Below are 25,118 nucleotides of genomic sequence, written 5' to 3'. Positions count from 1 at the left end.
AATCACCAGGAGACAGTGAGTTCTAGACCCACCTTTAACATGAAAGCCAGTTCAGTGACATTGGGCCAATCACCAGGAGACGGTGAGTTCTAGGCATAAAAGCCAGATGGGTGACTTTGGGCCAATCACCAGGAGACTGGGAGTTCTAGTCCTGCCTTAGACATGAAAGCCAGATGGGTGACTTTGGGCCAATCACCAGGAGACTGGGAGTTCTAGTCCTGCCTTAGACATGAAAGCCAGTTGGGTGACTTTGGGCCAATCACCAGGAGACAGTGAGTTCTAGACCCACCTTTAACATGAAAGCCAGTTCAGTGACATTGGGCCAATCACCAGGAGACGGTGAGTTCTAGGCATAAAAGCCAGATGGGTGACTTTGGGCCAATCACCAGGAGACTGGGAGTTCTAGTCCCGCCTTAGACATGAAAGCCAGATGGGTGACTTTGGGCCAATCACCAGGAGACTGGGAGTTCTAGTCCCGCCTTAGACATGAAAGCCAGATGGGTGACTTTGGGCCAATCACCAGGAGACTGGGAGTTCTAGTCCCGCCTTAGACATGAAAGCCAGTTGGGTGACTTTGGGCCAATCACCAGGAGACTGGGAGTTCTAGTCCCGCCTTAGACATGAAAGCCAGTTGGGTGACTTTGGGCCACTCACCAGGAGACTGGGAGTTCTAGTCCCGCCTTAGACATGAAAGCCAGTTGGGTGACTTTGGGCCAATCACCAGGAGACTGGGAGTTCTAGTCCCGCCTTAGACATGAAAGCCAGATGGGTGACTTTGGGCCAATAACCAGGAGACTGGGAGTTCTAGTCCCGCCTTAGACATGAAAGCCAGTTGGGTGACTTTGGGCCAATCACCAGGAGACTGGGAGTTCTAGTCCCGCCTTAGACATGAAAGCCAGATGGGTGACTTTGGGCCAATCACCAGGAGACTGGGAGTTCTAGTCCTGCCTTAGACATGAAAGCCAGATGGGTGACTTTGGGCCAATCACCAGGAGACTGGGAGTTCTAGTCCTGCCTTAGACCTGAAAGCCAGATGGGTGACTTTGGGCCAATCACCAGGAGATTTCAACTTTCACGCTCGGAACACTTCGATCGCTACTCCTGGCGAAATACCCAAAGGCTTACCTTTGTATTTGGTGACAATCGCTGAATTGACACTGAGAGGCTCCTGAAATGACACTTCGACAGAGGTGCTGCTGGCCACTGAAAGGTGGACATTTGTAGGTGGATCTGGAACTCCTGGGGGGGGGGGAGGAATACAGCACAGATATCAGGAAAAGTGAGCCCGATGTTCAGAAGGAATGTTTCATCCAAGGCAAACTAAGAGTCTAATTGTTACTCGCAGAGAAAATGAAACAAAAATGTTGGAAAGGAAAGATAACCTTGACGGAGATACAGAGATAGAGAGGAGTCTTTTGGACTCATGCTGAAGCCCATCTTTACGGAATTTCTCTCTCCTGGAACACAGGCTTTGGGCTGTTCTGTGAGTCGTGCTTATCTGCTGCCTTCCTATTGGCTGATTGGTCTGTTCATGGCTGGCTTTATTTATCTAGTAAATTTGTTTGTCTTCCATCTTGCTGCAAAGCCACTCTTTATATTGAACTGTTGTTCAATACAAATCTATCTATCTATCTATCTATCTATCTATCTATCTATCTATCTATCTATCTATCTATCTATCTATCTATCTATCTATTCTATATCTATCTAATCTATCTATCTATCTATCTATCTATCTATCTATCTATCTATCTATCTATCTATCTATCTATCTATCCCATCTGTCCGTCCATCCGTCCGTCTGTCTATCATCTATCTATATCTATGTATCTATCTATCTATCTTATCCATCCATCATATCTATCCATCATCCATCCATCCATTCATCCGTCTATCTATCTATCTATCTAATCTATATCTATCTATCTATCTATCTATCTATCTATCTATCTATCTATCTATCTATCTATCCATCCATCCATCCATCCATCCATCCATCCATCCATCCATCCATCCATCCATCCATCTATCTATCTATCTATCTATCTATCTATCTATCTATCTATCTATCTAATCTCCCTCCCTCCCTCCCTCCCTCCCTCCCTCCCTCCCTCCCTCTCTCTCTCTCTCTCTCTCTCCAACGGAGTTGGTTGGTGATACAAGCCATATCCCACCCATTACAGCTAGATTAGCTAGGAATGGAAGTTAAGTTTCCTTTCAAACTCAAACGAGCCAGGCAGTGGCGCTTGGTTCAGTTGGCAACCAGTCTTGCTGCTCGCTGACTTGACTCATCTCAGGGTCTTCCAGAAGACATGCTGGTTACAAGCCATCGATTGCCATGACGAAACTTAATCTCCCTTCATGCTCAGGCAGCACACTTGGGAGAAATGTGTAGTTTCAAACTTCTGCCCAGAACAAAAGGGTTCTTGGAACAGGACTGGGAAATCTATTGTCATTGGGCAACCTTGCCTCCTAAATAGCGACTTGCTTCAAGAACAGGAGACGTAAATCTTCTGACTCCCTTACTACATTCCCACAGGCTGGTATCAACAAGAAGAACAGACAACCTCTGTCTTAGAGATGGTCAACGGGATGGATTCTCATTCAATGCAGTTAATCCTCGACTTTGCAGCCATTCATTTAGGGAGTGCCTGAAGTTACAAAGGCACTAAAAAAAGGGAGTTATGACCGTTTTCCCACACTTATGACCACTGCAGCATCCCCCTGGCCATGGGATCGAAATTAGGACACTTGGCAACTAGCTCCTGTTTATGATGGTTGCAGTGACCCTGGGCTCTCGTGACCTTCGGACGAGCAAAGTCAACGGGGAAGCCGGGGGTCTCTGTGGACAACTGTGTTACTAACTTAACAACTGCAGGGATTCCCTTAACAACGGTGGCAAGAAAGGTCATAAAATGGAGCAAAGCTCATTTAACAACTAGAGATGGCAATGTTGGTTAGCGCTGTGGCGGTAAATCAAGGACTACCTGATTGTGGGTGCTGGTTTGCATGGCCCTGGCTCCCCTTTTCTGACGACTAGTTTGGAAGGACTTCATGTTTCTTCCAATATTCCAGTGCATCAACATTCCCGCTCTTTCTGAGCGGCGGTGTAGAGGGCCTTGTTTTCGCAGAGACTCACGTGCGTGCTCAAATCCGGCGTTCATGCGCTTGTAAAGCCGGTAGCGCCATTCCCAGGCCTTCAGCTGTTTCTCTTTTTCCGAGCTTTCCGCGTCGGGCACCTCGTTCACCAGCTGCGCGGTGAGGTCGTTGACCCGTTGTTCTGCTTCCCGAACCAGGGTCGCCAGATGCAAAGACCGACTCTCCAGGCTTACAACTTGGGAGAGAAAAGTAAGGAAAGGAAAACATTAAAGGGGGGGGGGAGGAGAAAAAAGGTAGAGGAACAAGGAACAATCCCCTCTACATAACGGAAAAAAGATTCTCTATGGCTTTGGACTGGGGTTTCCCCAACCTCGGCCCCTTTAAGATGTGTGGACTTCAGCTCCCAGAATTCCCCAGCCAGCTGTGTTGAATTCTGAGAATTGAAGTCCACAGATCTTAAAGTGGCCGAGGTTGGGAAACCCTGTTTTAGACCAAGCGAATGGCCCGTGCCTAGCAATTCCAGAAATCTAGGTAGTCTTCTCAATCCTTATTTCTTAAGGAGTATCAGGGAGATAAGCTGAGATTCAAATTTTTAAATAAAAGCAGAGCTACTTCTTCTGGTCCCTTTTTCTTGCAGATTTAGAAACAAGGTTTATGGGCAGAATCTGTGGTCCATCTCTGGTCAGCCCAAACCACAAGATCTGCTTTCTAATTCAAAACAGGTTCTTGAATAACAAGTTGTACTCTAAGCCATGCCACTCCTATTACTATTGATGATGATGATGATGATGATGATGATGATAATAATAATAATAATAATAATAATAATAATAATAATAATAATAATAATAATAATAATAATAAGAAGAAGAAGAAGAAGAAGAAGAAGAAGAAGAAGAAGAAGAAGAAGAAGAAGAAGAAGAAGAAGTTGGAAGGGACCTTGGAGGTCATCTAGTCCAACCCCCTGCTCAGGCAGGAAACCCTATACCATTTCAGACAAATGGCTGTCCAGTCTCTTCTTAAAAACTTCCAGTGTTGGAGCATTCACCGCTTCTGGAGGCAGGTTGTTCCACTGGTTAATTGTTCTCACTGTCAGGAAGTTTCTCCTTAGTTCCAGGTTGCTTCTCTCTTTGACTAGTTTCCATCCGTTGCTTCTTCTCCTGCCTTCAGGTGCTTTAGAGAATAGCTGGACTCCCTCTTCTTTGGGGCAGCCCCTGAGATATTGGAACACTGCTATCATGTCACCCCTCACCCTTCTCTTCGTTAAACTACACATACCCAATTCCAGCAACCGTTCTTTATATGTTTTAGCCTCCAGCCCCCTAATCATCTTTGTTGCTCTTCTCTGTACCCTTTCTAGAGTCTCGACATCTTTTTTACATCGTGGTGACCAAAACTGGATGCAGTATTCTAAGTGTGGCCTTACCAAGGCATTGTAAAGTGGTATTAGATGACAAGAAGTAGTAGTGGAGGAGGCGAAGGAAGGAAAGGAGAAGGGATTCCTGATCAGAAAAGAGTTGCCGCGATTGATTGATTTATTGAGCAGAAGAATAAAACTTGCGACTGGAAGATACGGCAGCTCTGACACTCCTTTCCGTTTTGTTCTATTTTCTATTCTGTTCTCCATTCTGTTCTATTTTTCTCTCCTCTTCCACAGTCTGTTCACTATTCTGTTCCGTTTTCTATTCCATCGTCTTCTATTTTTTTTATTCTAGTCTCTATTCTACTTATTTTATTCTATTTTCTCTTCCCTTCCCTTCTCCGAAATAGAGCGTTGAAAAATGGGCCTTCCTGCCTAGCAAAATTAGCACTAAGCAACACGAAAGGTTTTGTGCTCCTCTTCCCAAACCACAATAACAACAAAACGCCTAATGGGCTTTGAATTTTAATATTTTAAAAACTGCATTAGCATCATTTGCATTTGCGTGAAACTATGGCAGGGGTCTTCAAACTTGGCCCTTTTGTGACTTGTGGACTTCAACTCCCAGAATTCCTCAGCCAGCATGGCTGGCTGAGGAATTCTGGGAGTTGAAGTCCACAAGTCACAAAAGGGCCAAGTTTGAAGACCCCTGAACTATGGCAATGAATCCACACCATTAACATATCCCGGAGGGTGTGTGTGTGTGTGTGTGTGTGTGTGTCTTGTGTTTGCATGTCATCCCACGCACTTCCAGTTCTACTCCTAGAATTGATTATGCAAAAAAAAAAAATCCTTTCTATAGCTGCACGCAGGTCCACGCTGCAACTTGCTCCAGCTACCGGGGCCTTTAGTAAGCAGCCACGTGTTGACGTTTGCCACCATCGGTATGAAGAACCAGCAAACTGGGCCTTGGGCGAAGCATATCCAGATAGGAACAAATGTCCCATCACACAAAAGATGAAGATGAAGAAGCGAAACGTCTTCAAAGAAACGAAAACGAGAAAGTCTAGCGGCCTCCTGAAAAAGCACCTCTGGGTTTTATGGCCTTTTTTTTTTTTCTTGAGCAGTCGCAGAGAGGAAAAGTGCCAAATGGCCAGTGGTGGGATTCAAATTAGGTGAACCACCGGTTCTCTGGGTGGATGCCGCTTCCGGAAGTCCATTCTGGGCCTGGGGCAACAACAACAACAACAACAACAAATTAAGCTACCGGTTCTGCCGAACTCGTGCCAACCGGCTGAATCCCACCACTGTAAATGGCCCACAAACTGAAGCCTTTGCAAGCAGTCTGTGTGAGGTACCTGCCCCTTGCTCAACCTTCATGAACAAGAGGAGAAGACCCCCGTTGAGGCTTAGAAGGCAGATGTTTTATTCCATGGAATCTCTTCCTTTGCTTGACAGGCCAGAACAGAAAAAGAAAGTCACACCTCTTTCAGAGTTCACAGGTCCCATTATTACCTACGCTGACAGCTAGGCCTCTCCACGCTCTCTCTCCCGTGGGCCACCCAGCAAGAAGACGTGTCAAGGGTTGCGTCCAGCGCAACCTCTTTACAGGGTGTGTACAAGAACTTGAGGCACAATGTCACACTGGCAGGAGAGGAAGGCTACAGAGTGCTCATTCAAAGTCGCGCCTCCTTCTGTTCCCATTCAAAGGAAGGCTTTAACTGAAGGAAGGGCATTCTGCTCCTGACCCTCATTGTGACATACTAGCTTCCTCACTCACAAATAACTAAAGCTGAATTTTTTCCCCTGCCTGCTCCTAGGCAGAAATCTTGAAAGGAAGACCAACAAGCCAAAAATGCGGAATGGCAGAGTGACAAGAGTTGGAAGGGACACTGGAGGCTTTCTGCTCAACTTTCTGCTCAAGCAGGAGACCTGTTACCATTCTGGACAAATGGCTCCCCAATCTCTTCTTAGAAACCTCCACCGTTGGAGCAGCCCCAACTTCTTGGGGGGCAAGCCACTCCACTGATTCATTGTTCTCACTGTCTCCATGGTTCTGGGCTGGATAAGCTTCCATCTGTTAGTCCTTGTACTACTTTCAGGTGCTTTGGAGAATAGGGTGGCCCCTCTTCTTCGTGGCAGCCCCTCAAGTATTGGAAGACTGCTATCTTGTCACCCCTGGTCCTTCTCTTCATTGGAGTGGATCCATCCAGTTCCTGCAACCGTTCGTTGTAGGTTTAAACCTCTATAGACACCCAATCATCTGTTGCTCTTCTCGGAGTTCCTCGTTGATGAATTCATTAACGATTCCTCCTCATTGTAAGCCACTAGTACAGAAAATGAGAGCAAACCCAACTCCCTTCCAGCACTGAAGATGTTATTTAGTTGGGTCGTGAAATGTCTGCATAAATACAGCCAAGCTCAGAGAGCACCAAGGACCTCACGGTTCTCCTCCATCCGCAACCCCCTTTCTTCTAACCCGGGTGACGTTACCTAGTTGGGTAATGAAATGTCTGCAACAAAACCACCGAGTTCAGAGAGCACCAAGGACCCCACAGTCTCCTCCTCTTCTTCCTCCTCCCTCTTCTCCTCTACTCCGCAAACCCCCTCCTTTCTAGCACTGATGAGGTTGCCTTGTTTGGTTAAGGAAACGTCTGCAAGAAAACAACCCAGCTCAGAGAGCGTCAAGTGCCCCACAGTTCAACCCTGAGCTAGAAATATTCTCCATTATTCTTACTATGAGAAACTACTCAGGGGCAGGTTAAGGATAATAAAGAGCTTCTGACTTACAATGAGGACTTTCCTTGGCTCCAGCCAGCAAGAGGGTCTTGGCAATGGGCGAGTTGTTGGTCATGATTGCGATGTCTAGTGGCAGGAGACCTTCGCTATTAGGAGTATTAAGATCCAGTTCCTCCAGACTGTATTGTTTAAGCAGCTCTTGCACCTTATCCAGGTCTTGCAACTCAACAGCCTCAAAGAGAGCAGCATTGCCTTGAAACTACAGAGAGGAACAAAGTCACACCATCCGGCTAGATCTGAGCAACATCTGGCACTCTACAGAAGACCTTACCGTGTTTTTAGCACACACACACACACTCACAGGGATGGGGGAAAGGAAGGTGCAATTTATCCCTTCCAAAGCCTGCCGTTGCAGACTACCGTATGGACACTTCCTCACTTGCCATTCACACTGTGTTGACTGCACAGCTAGTCCTCGGCTTACAACAGCTCGTTTAGTGACCGTTCGAAATTACAACAGCACTGAAACGGTCATTTTTCACACTTACGACTGTGGCAGCATCCCCAGGGTCATGCGATTAGGATTCAGATGCTTGGCAACTGACTCCCATGTAGGACGGTCGCAGTGTCCCGGAGGTCATAATGATTCCCCCTTTTGCAACCTTCTGACAAGCCAAGTAGATGGGGGAGCCAGAGTCACTTCGCAAGCATGTTATTAACTCAACAACTGCAGCGATTCACTTAACAACTCTGGCAAGGAAGGTCATAAAATGGGGCAGAAAACAACAGATTTTGGGCTCAACTGTGGTCAAGGACTAGCTGCTGCATTTGTCACATTATTCAGAGCATTCATTCATATCTTCGTTTGCAATTCACAATAAGTTGACTGTAATCAACGCATCATTCAGAGCATTCATTCATATCTTCGCTTGCAATTCGCAATAAGTTGACCGTAATCAACGCATCATTCAGAGCATTGAGCAGCCATGAACTGTACTGCAAGCCACGAATACGACAAAGCAAGGGTTGAGCGGTTCCATCAGCTTACTAAGTGTTCCTAAACCTTGGCAATTTTCAGATATGTGGATGTCACCTCCCAGAATACCCCAGCCACCCTGGGAATTCTCTTTCCCCAGCCAGCAAGGGAAAGATGGATCACAACTGTATTTGCTTCTCCCGTTCTCGTGAAACAAACACTTTCTCCTGGATCTGATAAAGAGTTTGGCTGCTTCCTTCTTCTCATGTTATATGAACATTCCATGAATGAAACACTGAGATGATGTCAGGTGCAAGCAAGCAGAACCACTCATGAGCAGCTTCAGGCTGAAGCTTTATTGTACACTGCCTCTGTTGCAAGAATTTCACCAAACTGTCTGCCTTCCCTTGGGAATGACCAGAGAAAGCTTCGCGGATTTCAGGGGAAACCACGTTATGCCATTTGTTGGCTATACAAGGATTCAAAGCTAGGTCCTCACTTGACCCCTTCCTCCAGCCTAGCTAACAATTCCCTGATATCTGGAAGGAAACCATGTTTCCTTCGTCCCCCTTTTATTCTGGAACAAGAAGCCATGAACTTCCTAAAATAAACCCACTGAGCTCCTCACTCAGACCAAGTAGTAAAATCTATTTACCAGGTAGGATTTTCGCTGCTTCTCTTTTTCAGCTTTCCCGGCTAGGTTTCCTTCATCAAATGACATGTAGTTAACTCTGAATTTTCCAGAGAGATTCCGATAAAGTCTCTTGGCGGCATTTGGGGATGACGGTCCCGGCTGTTTTCGAGCCTGGGCTAACTGCAGATCTCTTAGTTGCTGGGTCATTTTTGGTGAGGAAGACCTAAGGAACGACAACAACAAAGGGAGAATGCTAAATTAAAATTTCTTTTTTTAAAAAAAAAAATTGACAACTACAAATTGTAGATGAAAGTTGCTAAAGTTTGTTAGCGCAAAGTAGGTTTGTTGATTTGTTAGCTGTGTGGTCCTGCTGGTGAACAAATGCTTGGTCAACTCAAAAGTTTGCTACAGCGTTAGAGAAAAATTGTGACCCCAACACAGCCTTTTAAGATTTCTGAATATTTTTAGATGTCGCTTATATCCAGCAGCGCAAAAGAGATGTACGTATTTTATTAAGTCCTTCCTTACAATGGACAAATGATTCTAGTATGGAATTTTAAAACACACATATCTTGTGAAATGTCTTTTATTTTTATTTTATTTTAAATGCTTTTTTACCAGTGTAAAACTTGTCCCCCGTATTTACAGCCAAGACCATATTCAGTAAGTCCTCTAACTAGTTAAAACATGTATTTAAAATAGCTTCCAAAAGAAAATCTGGGACTCTATGTAAACCAAAACAAATAAGAAATTAGAATAGATAAAAGACAAATATGGCAATAAGGTTAACATAGAACTTCATATCAGAAGGGGGTCTTAAGTTAAGTCTATTGCTTTTGCTAAATCTTTCTTTCTTTCTTTCTTTCTTTCTTTCTTTCTTTCTTTCTTTCTTTCTTTTTTCTTTCTTTCTCTTTCTTTCTTTTCTTTCTTTCTTTTCTTCTTTCTTTCTTTCTTTCTTTCTTTCTTTCTTTCTTTTTCTTTCTTTCTCTCTCTTTTTCCTTTCTCTTTTTCCGCCTCCTCTTCCTTCTCTTCCTCCCCCCCCGCCCACTCTTCTCTTTTAACTTTTGTTAACTTTGCTTTATCTCTCTTTTCTTCTCACCAACACCTAGGCACATACTGGTGTACCAGTTAAAGACACTAAACTAGAAACTGGGAGCCCAGGAGTTCTTATCCTGCCTTAACCATAAAGACAGCTGGTTGACCCTGAGCCAGTCATTCTCTGCCAGCCCTAGAAAGAAGACAACTTCCTGAATCTTCATTTCAACTTGTTTGGGTTCTTCTTACCCTGCGAAAGGTTAATATTCCCAGCACCGCAGAATCATGTGAAAGTTGGGTGGCTATGTACATTTGTTCAGTGAATTAAAAAAAATGAATACATCTTGTCAAGAAAACTACAGGGACCTAGCCAGGCAAGAGTCAAGATGGAATTGAAGACACACTCTATGTAATCACACTGCAGTTGGATCAAATGTAATCAAACCAAACAAGACACTTGCTGTATGGAAACAAGACAAGATTTATAACGCGAATACTGGATCAGGAGCTGTAACGTTAATGCTGTAAAAATAAAAATAAAATATGCCCCTGCCTTACTTCTCCTGAGAAGGCCTGCAAAAGGACAGCAAATTTAAAAGCCTCTCGGTTTTGCATAATGCTAAAGAAGCATCTCTTTCCAAAAAAAAAAAAACAACACACCAAAACACCCAAGTTTAGAGACAGCCCTGCAGACGGTACTAAGGGAACCCCAACCGCAATTGTTTCACGATTGCAGCGATGTTATCGGAGGCAATGTGCAATGAATTACATTATTTCACTTGTTTTGTTTTGTTTCAAAGAGCTTTGAAATACTGCAGTCTCTTTAAGTCTCCTCCCAGGCGTTTTTCTAGATGGGAATGGATGGGGAGAGATTAACCTGTCTCCCTTAAAAATAATATATAAATATATATATACCTGTGCTTCAGGAAGGAATTAATGCCTTTGCACCCGTGCCAAGGGGTGGGACTGTGTGGCAAAACCTGGGTTTTCAGCCGCAGAGTAGCTTAGGATTACACACACACAAAAAAGCCCTGGATGGCTCCAGACTTAACCATCCTCTGGAAGGGCCGTAAATGATTTGATCTGGCACCAAACTTAATCAGAGAGCGATGCATCTTGGTGTGGTCTCTGGTCCTTTGGCTGTGTGAAGGCAGCCAAGGCAGCCAATGGATGTAATTAGCGGTGAGGTTATCTGCATGTGCATCGGTGAAAATGGATGGAAATGACTCCTGGCTGTGGGTTTGACAAAGTCCCCAAGGAAAACTGCAGACATCAGATAAGAGCTTTGGTGGAGTTTACAGCTTGGGAACTGACTCAGGAACGAAGAACGGCAAAGAACGGGTGATTTTTTTTCACCACCACAAGCAGTCCTCGACTTACGAGCACAACAGGGATCAGAATTTCTTTTGCCGGCAGGATGGAGGTCTTGTCAAATTTGTGAAACGCCATTGAGCCCAGAACTGTTCTGTCCAAGCTGCAAAGTGTTTTCAAACCAAGGTGCGTTACGGGGAGAAAGAGCAATGGTGCGTGCATGCGCGCGCGCGCGCACACACACAAACACACAATTCATCACCTATCTAGGTATTAGCTCAACTTACGACCACAATCCTGGTGGAAATCAGGATTTCTGTTGCTAAGCAAGGCAGTTTGTTCAGGGACTCCTGCCCAATTTTGTGCGGTTGTTAAGTGGATCACGCGGTTGGGCTTCCCCACTGAAGTCAGCTGAGAAGGTTGCCACTGGCGATCGCTTGATCCCGGGACACGGCAACTTTTGAAATACATGGTGGGGATGCTGTGATGGTCATAAGTGTGAGGACTGGCTGTAAGTCACTTTTTTTTTCCAGGGCTGCTTTAACTTCGGTCCCTAAGTGCATGGTTACAAGTCGAGGACTGCTTGCATGGGGCAGATAAACTGAGGGGATCCTACTGGTTTTTATACTAGAAATGGTTCTTTTTCATTTATTTACATAACCCGAAAACCAGGATTATGGAAACAGCACAGGCTGCTTAGTATAAGTAATAGTGATCATGTCACTACGTATTTTTTTTTCTAAAATTACACACATTCCAGTTACAAAATGGGTGTTGACATTAGTGAGTTGCCAAAACTCAATACTGGCCAGTTCATACATTGACTGCAGCAGGTTTATATTTTTGTTTTTAACTTCCACAGGCCTAAATTTTCCAGAACTTAAACTGAGAGGGATTAGGATTTGCTTTACACTTTCTCTATTTCTTAGGTTGCATGATGAAGAAACGAATTTCTACCAACTTTGCATGTGCCAGCTGCTTTAACTCTTTATTTTCTCAATGGTATAAAAACATTATCTTTGTTTGGTATGTCTGTGCAGAATCGTCTTAGTTTAAACCCTTATTAATTCCTTGCCAAAGAAACCAATTTATTTAAGGACTGCAAATGGAAGGGTAACATTTTCTAGGTTCACCAGTCTCTGGAAAATGGCATTTACCCAATCACAGGAAAAGTATTATATGGAAAGAGGAAAATTAGGGTGGCCCCACTCCATAATTTAAGGAGAAAGTATCTGTGCATGCAATTAATTTAAAAGACTGCATACATAGATTCATTTCCCCCCCCCTTGAATATTTCCTCATTCACGTTCTTTTTTGAAAGTTTAACTCTGAGTGCTGTACATTAAAGAGATTTCTCTTTTTTTAGTTGCATTTTTAGGTTAGTTAATCCGAGCTGTAGTTCTTCCAACTAGAAAACTGTTCATTCAGGGTATCCTCTAATTTTCCTGCTTGTTTCACAGCTTAAAAACTGTCTACATTTCTTCTTCTTCTTCTTCTTCTTCTTCTTCTTCTTCTTCTTCTTCTTCTTCTTCTTCTTCTTCTTCTTCTTCTTCTTCTTCTTATTATTATTATTATTATTATTATTATTATTATTATTATTTATCATCTATCTACCTACCTACCTATCTTATCTATCTCTATCTCTATCTATTCTCCTCCTCCTCCTCCTCCTCCTCCTCCTCCTCCTCCTCCTCCTCCTCCTCCTCCTCCTCCTCCTCCTTTTTGAAAAAAGGTGCTCAACAAGAACTAAACTCAGAGTGGAAAATACAACTACCAATAGTAAAAGAAACAAAAGGCTCAATAAAGGTCATTTATGTATAAAATAAATATGACTTAACCACAGATCCGCATAAAGAAAGAGAATAGGTCAGTGGCTGGTTTCATGTCATATAGTGGTTAAGGCACCAGGTTAGAAACTGGGGAACTGGGAGTTCTAGTCCCACCTTAGGCATGAAAGCCAGCTGGGTAACTTTGGGCCAATCACCAGGACAGTGGGAGTTCTAGTCCTGCTTTAGGCATGAAAGCTGGCTAGGTGACTTTGGGCCAGTTACCAGGTCAGTGGGAGTTCTAGTTCCATCTCAGCCACAAAAGCTGGCTAGGTGACTTTGGGCCAGTTACCAGGTCAGTGGGAGTTCTAGTTCCATCTCAGCCACAAAAGCTGGCTAGGTGACTTTGGGCCAGTTACCAGGTCAGTGGGAGTTCTAGTTCCGTCTCAGCCACAAAAGCTGGCCAGGTGACTTTGGGCCAATTACCAGGTCAGTGGGAGTTCTAGTTCCATCTCAGCCACAAAAGCTGTCTGGGTGACTTTGGGCCAATCACCAGGAGACTGTGAGTTCTAGTCCCGCTTTAACCACAAAAGCCAGCTGGCTGACCTTCTCTCTAAGCTCACCTCACAGGGTTATTGTTGTGGCAAAAATAGCAGGAAGTGGAAGCTGTGTTGGATTTATTCACCACCTTGAGTTATATGTAAAAATAACAAAGGAGGGGATACACATGAACAAATAAAACAAATAACTAAGCATTAAGGTGGATCGTTTAGCTTTGACTTAACGTGGACAACTCCACCACCGTGGCTTCCAAAGTATGTTGGATTGCTAAATGTAATGTGCGAACCCAGCCATTTGCAGTTGATTTAACCAACCATAGTCAGGAAAGCAGAGAAAGTCCCAGATCCTCACAGAAGAAACTGGGTTCAGGCTTGGTTTGTCTGGGTTTTTTTTTTAAAATGTATTAAAATTGACCTGAGATGATTTTTATCTCATTGAAATTACACGGTGAGCCTTTCTTATGAATGAACCTCTTTCCAGCCCACTTGGCGACAGTGGGTATTTGCCGTGTCAAGGAAAGACATGAGAACAAACATGCTCCCTGATGGGGTAAATACTAGCTGTCATTTGGACCCGGGCAATGCTTGCCATGTGAAATGGGAAGGGTGGCATCAGCTTGTGACAAACTCTTTATATTAAAAGTCAACGTGGGCGCCAGGCCTCTGGTGTAGCCTTAAAAAAAAAAGTCATCATCTCTTTCAACGTTCCGCTGCCAAGTTCTTCAAAACCGCTTATAAACTAGTCAAATCATTAACAATATGAAACAATCGGGGGGGGGAACGCCCCCCCCACCGCCCTGCAACAATATAAACCCACAGCATCTAATTAAAAAGTACGTGCCGGAGGACAACGAACCCGTAAGGTTAATTTGCTAATTTTCTAAGTTGGGTCTAGGAGAACGGTTTGAATCGGTAACCGAGCAGACCGAAAAGCCGCTGCAATTGTTAAATGAATCACATGGTCGTTAAACGAATCTGGCTCCAAGCTGGGAAGGTCCCAAAGGGCAATCACCTGACGCCGGGATGCTGCAAAAATGCTAGTTGTCGAGTGCCCGGATTTCGATCACAGGACCGTCGCTGCCACGGTCGTCAGCGTGAGGAACGGTCACTAGCCCCAGCAGCTTTTTCAGGACCGCTGTAACTTTGAAGTTCCTTGCAGCACCGCCGTTAAGTCGAGGACTCCGCTTAGGTTCATACGCACGTAACGCGTTATTCTCTGACTTTCTTCCATCCGGCAAACTATTTCATCTTCCTACTTTCAACAGCCTTAAAGTTGAAGCTGTTTGGCTTTCTAAGAAACCCTGAAGCTTAAAGAGAAATCCCCTCCGTGCCAGAAGCAAGTTTTGTTTGTTCCTCTGTATCCTTAATGATACCAACCGAGCTTTAAGAGACGAGGCCCCTACTTAACCACAAGGCCAGCAGGAGCCAAGCAACAGACAGTGGGTTTTGTGTGTGTGTGTGTGTGTGTGTGTGTGAGAGAGAGAGAGAGAGAGAGAGAGAGAGAGAGAGAGAGGAGAGAGAGAGAGAGATTTGGGCCGTCTACCGAAATAATCTTAGCATCGCTTATTGTGGTGAATTGCAGCAAGCTTTCCATCCCTTTGTATCAGAGAATGCCTGGGAAGACATGGAGACGCACAGGCCATGAGAAGGACGCCAATAACCATATAAACCTCCTTTCCCGTTATTATCCTAGTTCTTTGCATGTCAAGATGAAAAGCCCAAGACGACATTTGTCTCCTCAGCTGTTTCGTATAATGCTTTGATTTATCTCCTTAGAAAGCCGGAAAACCAGAGTTAAAGCTATTTGTACTCACTGTGTCACAGACCCAAACGTCTTTGTCTACCCAATGTCTACACCGGATTAGTCCAACTGGACCCTCAGATGCAGGGGGAAAAAAGTGGTGTTTGGCTTCTGCTGCCATGGCAACGCCTCACTTTGTTCATAGCTATTTCTATAAATCACTGCCGATCTGGTGGGCATGAATTGGGAGCAGCCCTGTGGAATGGCATCTCCCTACAGAGTTGTACAGCTCCCACCTTAAAGACATTCAAAAACCACGTTACAAACTTATTCTCACAAACCTTGGGATGGGGTCAGGGGTGGGATCCAGCTGGTTCGCACCACTTCGGCGGAACCGGTAGCTAATTTTTTGTTGCCCGGGCCCAGAATGGACTTCCAGAAGCAGCATCCACACAGACAACCGGTTGTTCGCATATCTGAATCCCACCACTGGATCACCGCAGACGGGGACTACAGCCAAGAAATTAAAAGACCCTTGCTCCTGGGTAGGAAAGCCATGGCAAATCTAGACAGCACACTAAAAAGCAGAGACCTCACCCTGCCAACAAAAGTGCGTATAGTCAAGGCTATGGTCTTCCCAGTTGCAATGTATGGCTGTGAAAGTTGGACCATAAGAAAGGCTGAGCGCCAAAGAATTGAGGCCTTTGAACTATGGTGCTGGAGAAGACTCCTGCGAGTCCCTTGGACTGCAAGGCGATCAAACCGGTTAGTCCTAGAGGAGATCCATCCTGACTGCTCTTTAGAAGGCCAGATCCTGAAGTGGAAACTCAAATACTTTGGCCACCTAATGAGAAGGAAGGACTCACTGGAGAAGAGCCTCATGCTGGGAAAGGTTGAGGGCAAGAGAAGAAGAAGGGGACGACAGAGAATGAGGTGGCTGGATACAGACACTGAAGCAGTTAGGCGTGAGTCTAAATGGACTCCAGGTGGAGGACAGGAAGGCCTGGAGGAAGGTTGTCCATGGGGTCGTGATGGGTCGGACACAACTTCGCAACTAACAACAACTGGATGGGATCCAGGTAGTCCTCGACTTATAACCATCCATTTAATGACTGTTCAAAGTTACAACAGGGCTGAAAAAAAAGCCAGCCCTCGCTCTTGCAACCCTTGCAGCATCCCAACGATCAAAATTTGGGCACTAGGCTGATACTGGCGGTGTATTTATGATAGCTGCAGCATCCTGGGTCATATGAGACCTTCCCAGCTGGCTTCTGACCAGCAACGTTACAAGCGTGGTAACTTCGAACGGACACCAAACAAGCTGTTGCAAGTTGAGAGCTACCTGTAAAAGAGTTTGCTTTCACTTGCATCTTTCCTATTTCCTGCCTCTTCCTGCCTCTTTGCTCTCAGTGCTACTTTTGAAGTCGCAAGTCTACTTGGCCTCTTACCAAACGGGCGCCAATTTATGTATCCTGCAGCTTCAGTCCCTGCAAGAAATAGGTCGTCTACCAGCCATTACACGTATCTTTTTTCACAGCCATTCTTTAGCAGTTGTTCAAAGCTACAATGGCACTGGGGAAAAAAAAAGTGATGACTGACTGATCCTCATGCTTACAACGGTCACAGCATGCCCCATATGGTCAAAATTGAGGCACTTGGCAATTTCTACCATGGTGGCAGCATGCCAGGGCCCTGTGATTGCCATTGGCAATTCTTCCCAGCCAGCCTCTAACAAGCAAAGTCACTTAACAAATGTGTCATTCATTTAACAGCCATGGGAAAGAAGAAGGCGACAACATTGGGCATGACTCCCACCACCTTGTGTCAACGCTGCAAACATCGGATGTTTTTGCACTGACAACAGATGGAAATGTAGCCATCTTTTTCCCTTTCGCTTTTAGAGTTAGATGATGCTGGGAGGGGGCGGGGATGTGAACGAGAGTCCACCTAGACGTAACAACACTAAACGTAGCCTGAGAATCAAGGTTACTGAGCCCAGAGCTGATAAAGAATTGGTGGGCTGGAGAGCTGGAGAGGAAGCCTACGCTTCAAGATAATTGGGGAATGTGATTTATGACTGTTAATTGGAGGAGGGAATTGTGCTTTGATACTATGTGCCCAGGGGAGGGGAATTCAGTTTTTGGCTTTGATTATGCAAGTGCCAATATTAGGCTACTTGAATAAAAGGTCCTTTAAGGCAGGCATGTCAAACTGCTGGCCCGTCAGCTGGACGCATCATCCCGAAACCGTGCCCACCACATTGCTGGCAATGGGGGGAAAGTCGCGATACGTCACGTGACGTTGCGAGTTTGACATGCCTGCTTTAAGGAAAACAATGCCTCGAAGTTCTTTTGAAGAGTTTCATTTGTCGGAACCGTGACACCTTGCTTAGCAACTGACATCCCGATCTCAATGGTTGTCATAAGTCCAGAACTACCTGCACCTAGGTAGATGATGATTAATTAGATAGGTGGATGTCATTGCTCTCTCTCTCTCTTCCTCAGTTCTAATGCACCTTGGTTGGAAGCTCTTTCAGCGTGCTTGCAGCTTGATACAAAACCATTCTGGAGCCAACAGTGTTTCACAGCTATTACCTGACTGTCCTTCCTTCAAGAATTTGGCAAAGGCCCTTCCTATGGCCAAGGGTGGTAGGATCAATAAATACCTCCTTTGCTCTTAGCATTCCAGTCATTCTGATCCTTCCATTCAAACCCAAATGACATCATCTTCCAATCTAGCCACACAATGTGGGCTTGGCTGAGCTGCCGTTCTAGAGGCAATGTGTTGGCTTCCTTTTGGCGCCTTCCTCCTGCTTCGTTGGCTAGCCTGCAGCTTTATTTACCTTCAACAAAACAGATATTTTAATTCAATAGTCTCTGCTGCTAGGACAGGAAATCACCCTGGCACCGTCTTTCTCCACCGTGAGCAGCAAGCATCCACGCTCCAGGCCTTGTGCCTCATTTCGCATGACGTTCAGCCAGCCCAAATGCTTCTCTCCTGCAAACATTGGAGGGCTGGCAAACTCTCTTCCAGGGCAAACTGAAATCTGACTTGGGTTCCCTTTGGGAATTGGAAGCCTTGATTTTTCAACGGGGTGCGCAACCCGTTCAACCGTTTGGAGTGACAATGCTCTGTTTTTGCTGAATTGGATCTAGGACTCAATGGAGCAGGTTGGTCTCCTGCCAAGCCATGGATAGGCTTAGAGAAGGGGCGTCCAACTGTGGCGACTTTAAGACCTGTGGAATTCAACTCCCAGAATTCCCCAGCCAGCAATGGCTAACTAAACCCTGTCTTGTATTCACTTTGAGAATTGGAAGTCTTGTTTCTTCAACGGGGAGTGCAACTTGATGGAATGTTTGCAGCGAGGATGCTGTTTTCGTTGAACCGATGGATCTAAAACTCAACGGAGCAGATTGGTCTCCTGCTAACTCACTGATACATTTAGAGCAGGGTGTCCAACCTCGGCGACTTTTAAGACCTGTGGATTTCAGCTTGTGGACTTAAACTCCCAGAATACCCCATCCAGCATGGCTGACTAGGGGATTCTGGGAGCTGAAGACCACAAGTTGAACTCCATAGGTCTTAAAGTTTGCAAGGTTGGACACCCTTGATTTAGAGGTTAAGCGCCCAATTTTTGGGAGTTATGAGGTCAGAACAGTTCAATAAGTGATATGTCCAGAAAGGAAAGTTCTGCACCTCTTTAATAAGTAGGAGAGGACTGCTCGTCCTACGGTCTTAGGGAGGAGAATCCGGCTGGTTGACTTCAGTGTCCATCTCCTTCCCTTTCCCCTAAGTGGGGTGTTTGATGGGTTTTATCCAATGCATCACTCACCCCCCAACCCTTAATTGCCGCTTCACATTAAATGTTGAAGCGAGGAAACATTGGGCAAACGTTCCTGCTATGGGAACACGCAGTTCCCTTTAATTACATTGTTTTTGTTTGGCTGATTCTTCTTTGTCTTCTTCTTCTTCTTCTTCTTTTTTAATTAGTTGTGCTGTGGGTTCCCCTTGCCGCTCCCCCACCCCCAGGACAAGGCCAGGGAAGGACATTCTAAATATGGCCGGGTTGGAAAGTCCACACTGAAATCCGAATCGTGGCACCAGACTGACTGGAATCGGTGCAGCCCAGGGTTAGGAGGGTTAGGCATTCCAACCTCGACTCAGATGCTGGAGAAAGAGCAGAGCGCCTCACCTCCCTTGCTGGAAACAAGGAACAGCCAGAGAGTTGAGATAGAAAGAAGAAACACACACAGAGAAAGACAGAGAGAGGGAGGGAGAGAGGGAGGGAGGGAGGGAGGGAGGGAGGGATGGAAAGAAAGAAAGAAAGAAAGAAAGAAAGAAAGAAAGAAAGAAAGAAAGAAAGAGGGAGGGAGGGAGGGAGGGAGGGAGGGAGAAAGAAAGGAAGGGAGAAAGAAAGAAAGAAAGAAAGAAAGAAAGAAAGAAAGAAAGAAAGAAAGAAAGAAAGAAAGGAAGGAAGGAAGGAAGGAAGGGGGAGGGAGATAGAAAGAAGGAGAGAGAGGGAGGGAGGGAGGGAGGGAGGGATGGAAAGAAAGAAAGAAAGAAAGAAAGAAAGAGGGAGGGAGGGAGAAAGAAAGGAAGGGAGAAAGGAAGGAAGGAAGGAAGGAAGGAAGGAAGGGGGAGGGAGGGAGGAAGATAGAAAGAAGGAGAGAGAGAGAGGGAGGGAAAGAAAGAAAGAAAGAAAGGAAGGAAGAAAGAAAGAAAGAAAGAAAGAAGAGGGAGGGAGGGAGGGAGGGAGGGAGGGAGGGAGAAAGACAGAAAGAAAGGGAGAGAGAGAGAGAGAGAGGGAGGGAAAGGGGAAAAAGAAAGAAAGAAAAAATTGGGAGAAAAGGAAAGAAAGGGAAAAAGAAAGAAAGAAAATAAAGGAAAGAAAGAGAAAGAAAGAAGAGAGGGAGGGAGAGAGAAGGAAAGACAGAAAGGGAGGGAGGGAGAGGGAGGGAGGGAGGGGGGAAAGAAAGAAAGAAAGAAAGAAAGAAAGAAAGAAAGAAAGAAAGAAAGAAAGAAAGAAAGAAAGAAAGAAAGAAAGAAAGAAGAAAGAGGGAGATAGGAAGAGGGAAAGAAAGAGCAAAAGAAGGGAGAGAGAGACAGAGAGACAGAGAGAGAGAGAGAGAGAGAGGGGGGGGTTCATTTATCTTTTGGATAAACTCTTGAGATTCCAGGAAAGGAATCAGTTAATTACCCAGTTGAAGGTCCTCCCGTCCCTGTACAGAGATTATATTCATAGACATGGAATCATAAGGCTGGAAGGGACCTTTAGAGATCTACTAGTCCAACCCGCTGCTCTCAAGGTAGGAGACCTTAATACCATCCCGGACAAATGGATGCCTAATCTCTTCTTGAAACCCTCCAGGGATCGAACAGTCACAACTCCAGTTGATTAATTAGGTTCGGAAATTCCTCCTTATTTCGTAGGTAGCATCTCCCTTTGAGCATCTCCCACCCATTGCTTCCTGCGACTTCCCCTTTCTTTACGCCTCAAGATGTTCAAGATGGCTAAGTCAAATGGAGGAAGGCATCTTCGCTTATTCATTCACTAGCCTGACCACCGTTTCGAAACATACAGCGAAAATCAAATATGGAATCTCATTCGACGCAGAGGTGGGAAGCAGAAGGAATCGACGTTCATAACCAATGCACCACCTTTACAGGGTAGCCCCGATCTGTTCTATGCTCAATCGACTTACTTATAAATTTAGCAGCTCTGGTCACCAGGGAGAGGATTAGCAGCCGAGAGGAAATAGGACAATCTGTGATTCAGAGACACACACACACACAGACACACACAGACGTATGCACACGTATGTGCACATTTTGAACTTTAAAAGCATGCCAAAGGATGCTGTCACTCTTTGGATGTGGCTTGCCCTGGGTTGCTGGTGTGTGTGTGTGTGTGTGTGTGTTTTGTTTTTGTTTTTTGTATGTGAGGTTTCATGACTGTGCCGAGAAGCTTCAGTCTGAATTGTAGGACGTATATTTTATTTTGTTGGAGGAGGTTCAACGACACTATAATTAGCTTGCGGCATCTTGGGATATCTTTGTGTGTGTGTGTGTGTGTGTGTGTGTGTGTGTTTTAAAATTTAAAAGGAATACAGTGAAAACAGAATGGAGCAACAAGTCACAGTGACCCAAGCCCTGTCAAATGGCTTAATTCAATTATTTTGGCCTGGAGAGCCTCTGCAAGGATGGGAGGGAATGTCTGTTCAGCAGTATTCAGCAGCTGCTGCTCAAGTTAAGGTTATGAGAATGAGGGGAAGTAGGCTAAAAGCTAGGTGAATGCTGGACCTGGGACCTAGCCTCACTCTTAAGTGTAACCCTGGAAAGGAAGTCCGGCGCAGCCATTTTCTGGAATTGCCTGTTCTGCCTGCAAAACTTAGGGTGCACCTCTTCTTCCATCTCCTGATCAAATAGAAGAGTTGGAAGGGGCCTTGGAAGTCTTCAACCTTCTGCTCAACCGTCTACCATTCCAGACAAATGGCTGTCCAGTCTCTTCTTAAAAACCTCTACTGTTGGAGCCCCCACAACATCTGGAGGCAAGCCGTTCCACTGGTTAATTGTCCTCACTGTTCGGAAGTTTCCCCTTAGTACCAGGTTGCTTCTCTCGTGGATTAGTTTCCATCCGTTGCTTCTTCTCCTGCCTTCGGGCGCTTTGGAAAATGGGTTGACCCACACAGCCCTTCTTTACAGCAATCCCTCAAATCTTTGTTATGGTCATAGACTAGCATCGGTCAGTTCATAAGCAGAGTGGGGGGTTTTCACTTAGCAACTGCTATGCTTAACAACCCCGTTGTTGGTCCCCATTGTGGCCGCTAAACAAGGACTCCCTGTAAAGCAACTCGGTAGAACATTCTTGACTTGTGATTGTAGTCTGCTTGCGAGTGTGCTAAGGAAGGCTGGCCGATTAAGTTCTGTTTTAGTTTTTTGAAACAACATGCATTTTTTTAAAATAATGCACCTCATAAATAGGGGCATGTGGGTAAGTTTGGAAAAGCATTTGCTAGAGGCATGGAATATTATTACACATGAATTTTGCCACAGCTAGGTTTTCAAATTTAAGCTTTCCTTCCTTCCTTCCTTCCTTCCTTCCTTCCTTCCTTCCTTCCTTCCTTCCTTCCTTCCTTCCTTCCCTCCCTCCCACCCTCCCTTCCCATCTTTGAAGATATGGGACTGAACCCAGGCTCCCTCGGAATGAAAATAGAGCCTCTGAAATCTACAGAACTTCAATTTATTACTCGTTGCGCTGATTTCAAGAAATCCACCCTTAAAGTCTTCATTTAGACTTAACGCCCTGAGATGTATGGTAAACATGTTACTGTTGGGTCAGCGGGGAAAACCCCGCCTTTCAGGGATAATGTTAAGGCTCCCTTGAGTTCAAGAGGCTCGCATAATCTCCAAATATTTGGCACGAGCAGCCTTTGGCTGTACTGAACTGAAAGTGAGGAGAAGGAGGTGGTTATTAAAGCAGGTTGTTGTAGACGTTGCCCTGGCAACACGGGCCTGCTTGGAGCCAACAGCTTAATCTGAGAGTATCACACAGCTTGAGAAGAGGGCTGGGAGGGAAGGAAGGAAGGAAGGAAGGAAGGAAGGAAGGAAGGAAGGAAGGAAGGAAGGAAGGAAGGAAGGAAGGATCTTCTGACAGCAGGCAGACTGCTCCAAGCCTTAAGCAGATCTCTGGAGAGATCTCGAGATGGAAACTGGAGAAATTTTGAGATGGAAACACTGGAAAGATCTCGAGATAGAAACTCTGGAGATATCTGGAGATAGAAACTGGAGACATCTCAAGATGGAAACTCTGAAGAGACCTCGAGGTGGAAAGTTTGGAGATATCTTAAGATGCAAAGTTTGGAGATCTGGAGGTAGAAACTCTGGAGTTGTCTGGAGATAGAACTCTGGAGACATCTCAAGATGGAAATTCTGAGGAGAACTTGAGGTGGCCAAAACCATACACTGATCTGCCTTTCACCCCAAGCCCACTGTAGCTAATTGGACATGGAGAGCAACGAGAAACCAATGTCCCTTTTTGGGACCATTTCTTCCAGTCACAGCAAATTGGGCCACAGAACATTCCTCTTTGCCGAGCGTCCTTTATTCCTCTCAAAGAAGTCCTCTCCGTATTCCAGTCTTGGGCACAATTCATTTTGGGCAAGAAACTTCTTGCTAAGCAATTTTGTGATTTCCATAGAGTTCCTGGTCTAGATCTACTGGGTGCTCCCAACTAACTGGACATTTTATTGGTCATTGATCAATTGTTTTGGACTCTTTCTGATCCACTGAACAAAGATCTGACTGATTTCATCAGGGATAGTTTGCAGTTCATTTTGTCTCTCGCAGTCTTCCTTCCTTCCTTCCTTCCTTCCTTCCTTCTTCCTTCCTTCCTTCCTTCCTTCCTTCCTTCCTTCCTTCCTTCCTTTCTCTTTCTTTCCTTTCATTCTTCTTCTTCTTTCTCTTTCTTTCTTTCTTCTTTCTTTCTTTCTTTCTTTCTTTCTTTCTTTCTTTCTTTCTTTCCTTTCTTTCTTTCTTTCCTTTCTTTCCCTGTATTTTGGCCAAGCCATGATGTTCTCCAACAACTCAATCTCACCTCTGCAAAATATTCAGGCTTTAACATTGGGAGTGATGTTTCCATAAGCAATTCACTTTTACTTTATTTCCTGCCGGATGATTTCTTCTTCTTGAGGTCCAAGGTCCCCCCAATCCTTTCTCCAGCACACGATGTGAAGCATGATTATTCAGCTTTCTGGTGGTCTGGCTTCCCCAGCCTTCTGTTGTCAGTGGGAAGTTCACAGCCTTCATGAGACACACCTTTGTTTTAGTGAAGGCCTTCCATATTTGATCTAGCCTTTCTTCCAAGCAGCAGATGTCTCTCTATTTCACAAGCCCAAGAAAATAAATACATTCTGTTATGATGGTCGCAATGTCCCGGGGGTGGTCACATGATCCCCTTTTGTGACCTTCTTGACAAGCAAGGTATGGTCTAGTTTAATGAAGAGAAGGACAAGGAGTGTCATGATAGCAGAGTTCCAGTATCTCGGGGGCTGCCCTAAAGAAGAGGGAGTCAAGCTATTCTCCAAAGTGCCCGAAGGCAGGACAAGAAGTGATGGATGGAAACTCATCCAGGAGAGAAGCAACCTGGAACTAAGGAGAAACTTTCTGACAGTTAGAACAATTAACCAGTGGAACAGCCTGCCTCCAGAAGCGGTGAATGCTTTTAAGAAGAGACTGGACAGCATTTTGTCTGAAATGGTATAGGGTAGGGGTAGGCAACCTTGGCTCTTTTATGACTCGTGGACTTCAACTCCCAGAATTCCTGAGCCAGCATGGCTCAGCTTGGAACCTCTCCCTTTCCCCTCAGCATGGCTGCCTCAGGAATTCTGGAGTTGAAGTCCACAAGTCATAAAAGAGCCAAGGTTGCCTACACCTGGTATAGGGTTTCCTGCCTGAGCAGGGGGTTGGACTAGATGACCTCCAAGGTCCCTTCCATCATCATCATCATTAATTATATCAACAGGAAAGCCAGATTCACTGAACAACAGGATTACTAATTTAACAACCTGCAGTGATTCACTTAGCAACTGCAGCAAGGAAGATCATAAAATAGGGCAAAACTCACCTAACAAGTACCTCGCTTAGCGGACAGTGGTCGTACGTCGAGGACTACCTGTATTATGGTAGGCTCTGTGTGCTGTTACATAAGTTGCCATCAGTCCACATGCCAAGCATGTAATAAACAACCTTCTATTACATTTATGGAGCCAGTTGGGTGTTATGGTTAAGATACCAGTCTAAAAACTGGGAAACTCCGCCTATTAGGTCCACCTTAAGCACCTTAGATGACCTTGGGCCAGCCCTTCTCCCTCAGCCCTAGGAGGGAGGCAAGGGCAAACC

At 45.1% G+C, this 25,118-nt stretch overlaps 1 protein-coding gene across 1 annotated transcript in view; it reads right to left on the bottom strand.

Moving 5' to 3' along the window:
* Nucleotides 1-25,118, bottom strand: part of LOC310646177 (ankyrin repeat and fibronectin type-III domain-containing protein 1-like) — a gene marked incomplete at its 5' end in the record, with an annotated part of 598,148 nt that overhangs the window by 22,788 nt on the left and 550,242 nt on the right. Inside the window, 4 exon segments of the mRNA XM_083372437.1 lie at nucleotides 1,126-1,239; nucleotides 3,140-3,334; nucleotides 7,250-7,457; nucleotides 8,830-9,031. Of these exon segments, the coding sequence (XP_083228563.1) occupies nucleotides 1,126-1,239; nucleotides 3,140-3,334; nucleotides 7,250-7,457; nucleotides 8,830-9,031 (719 nt within the window).

The sequence above is a fragment of the Vipera ursinii genome (assembly GCF_947247035.1).
Source record: "Vipera ursinii genome assembly, chromosome: 13".
NCBI classification, from domain to species: Eukaryota; Metazoa; Chordata; class Lepidosauria; order Squamata; family Viperidae; genus Vipera; species Vipera ursinii.
This window is presented reverse-complemented; position numbering and strand designations above follow the sequence as displayed.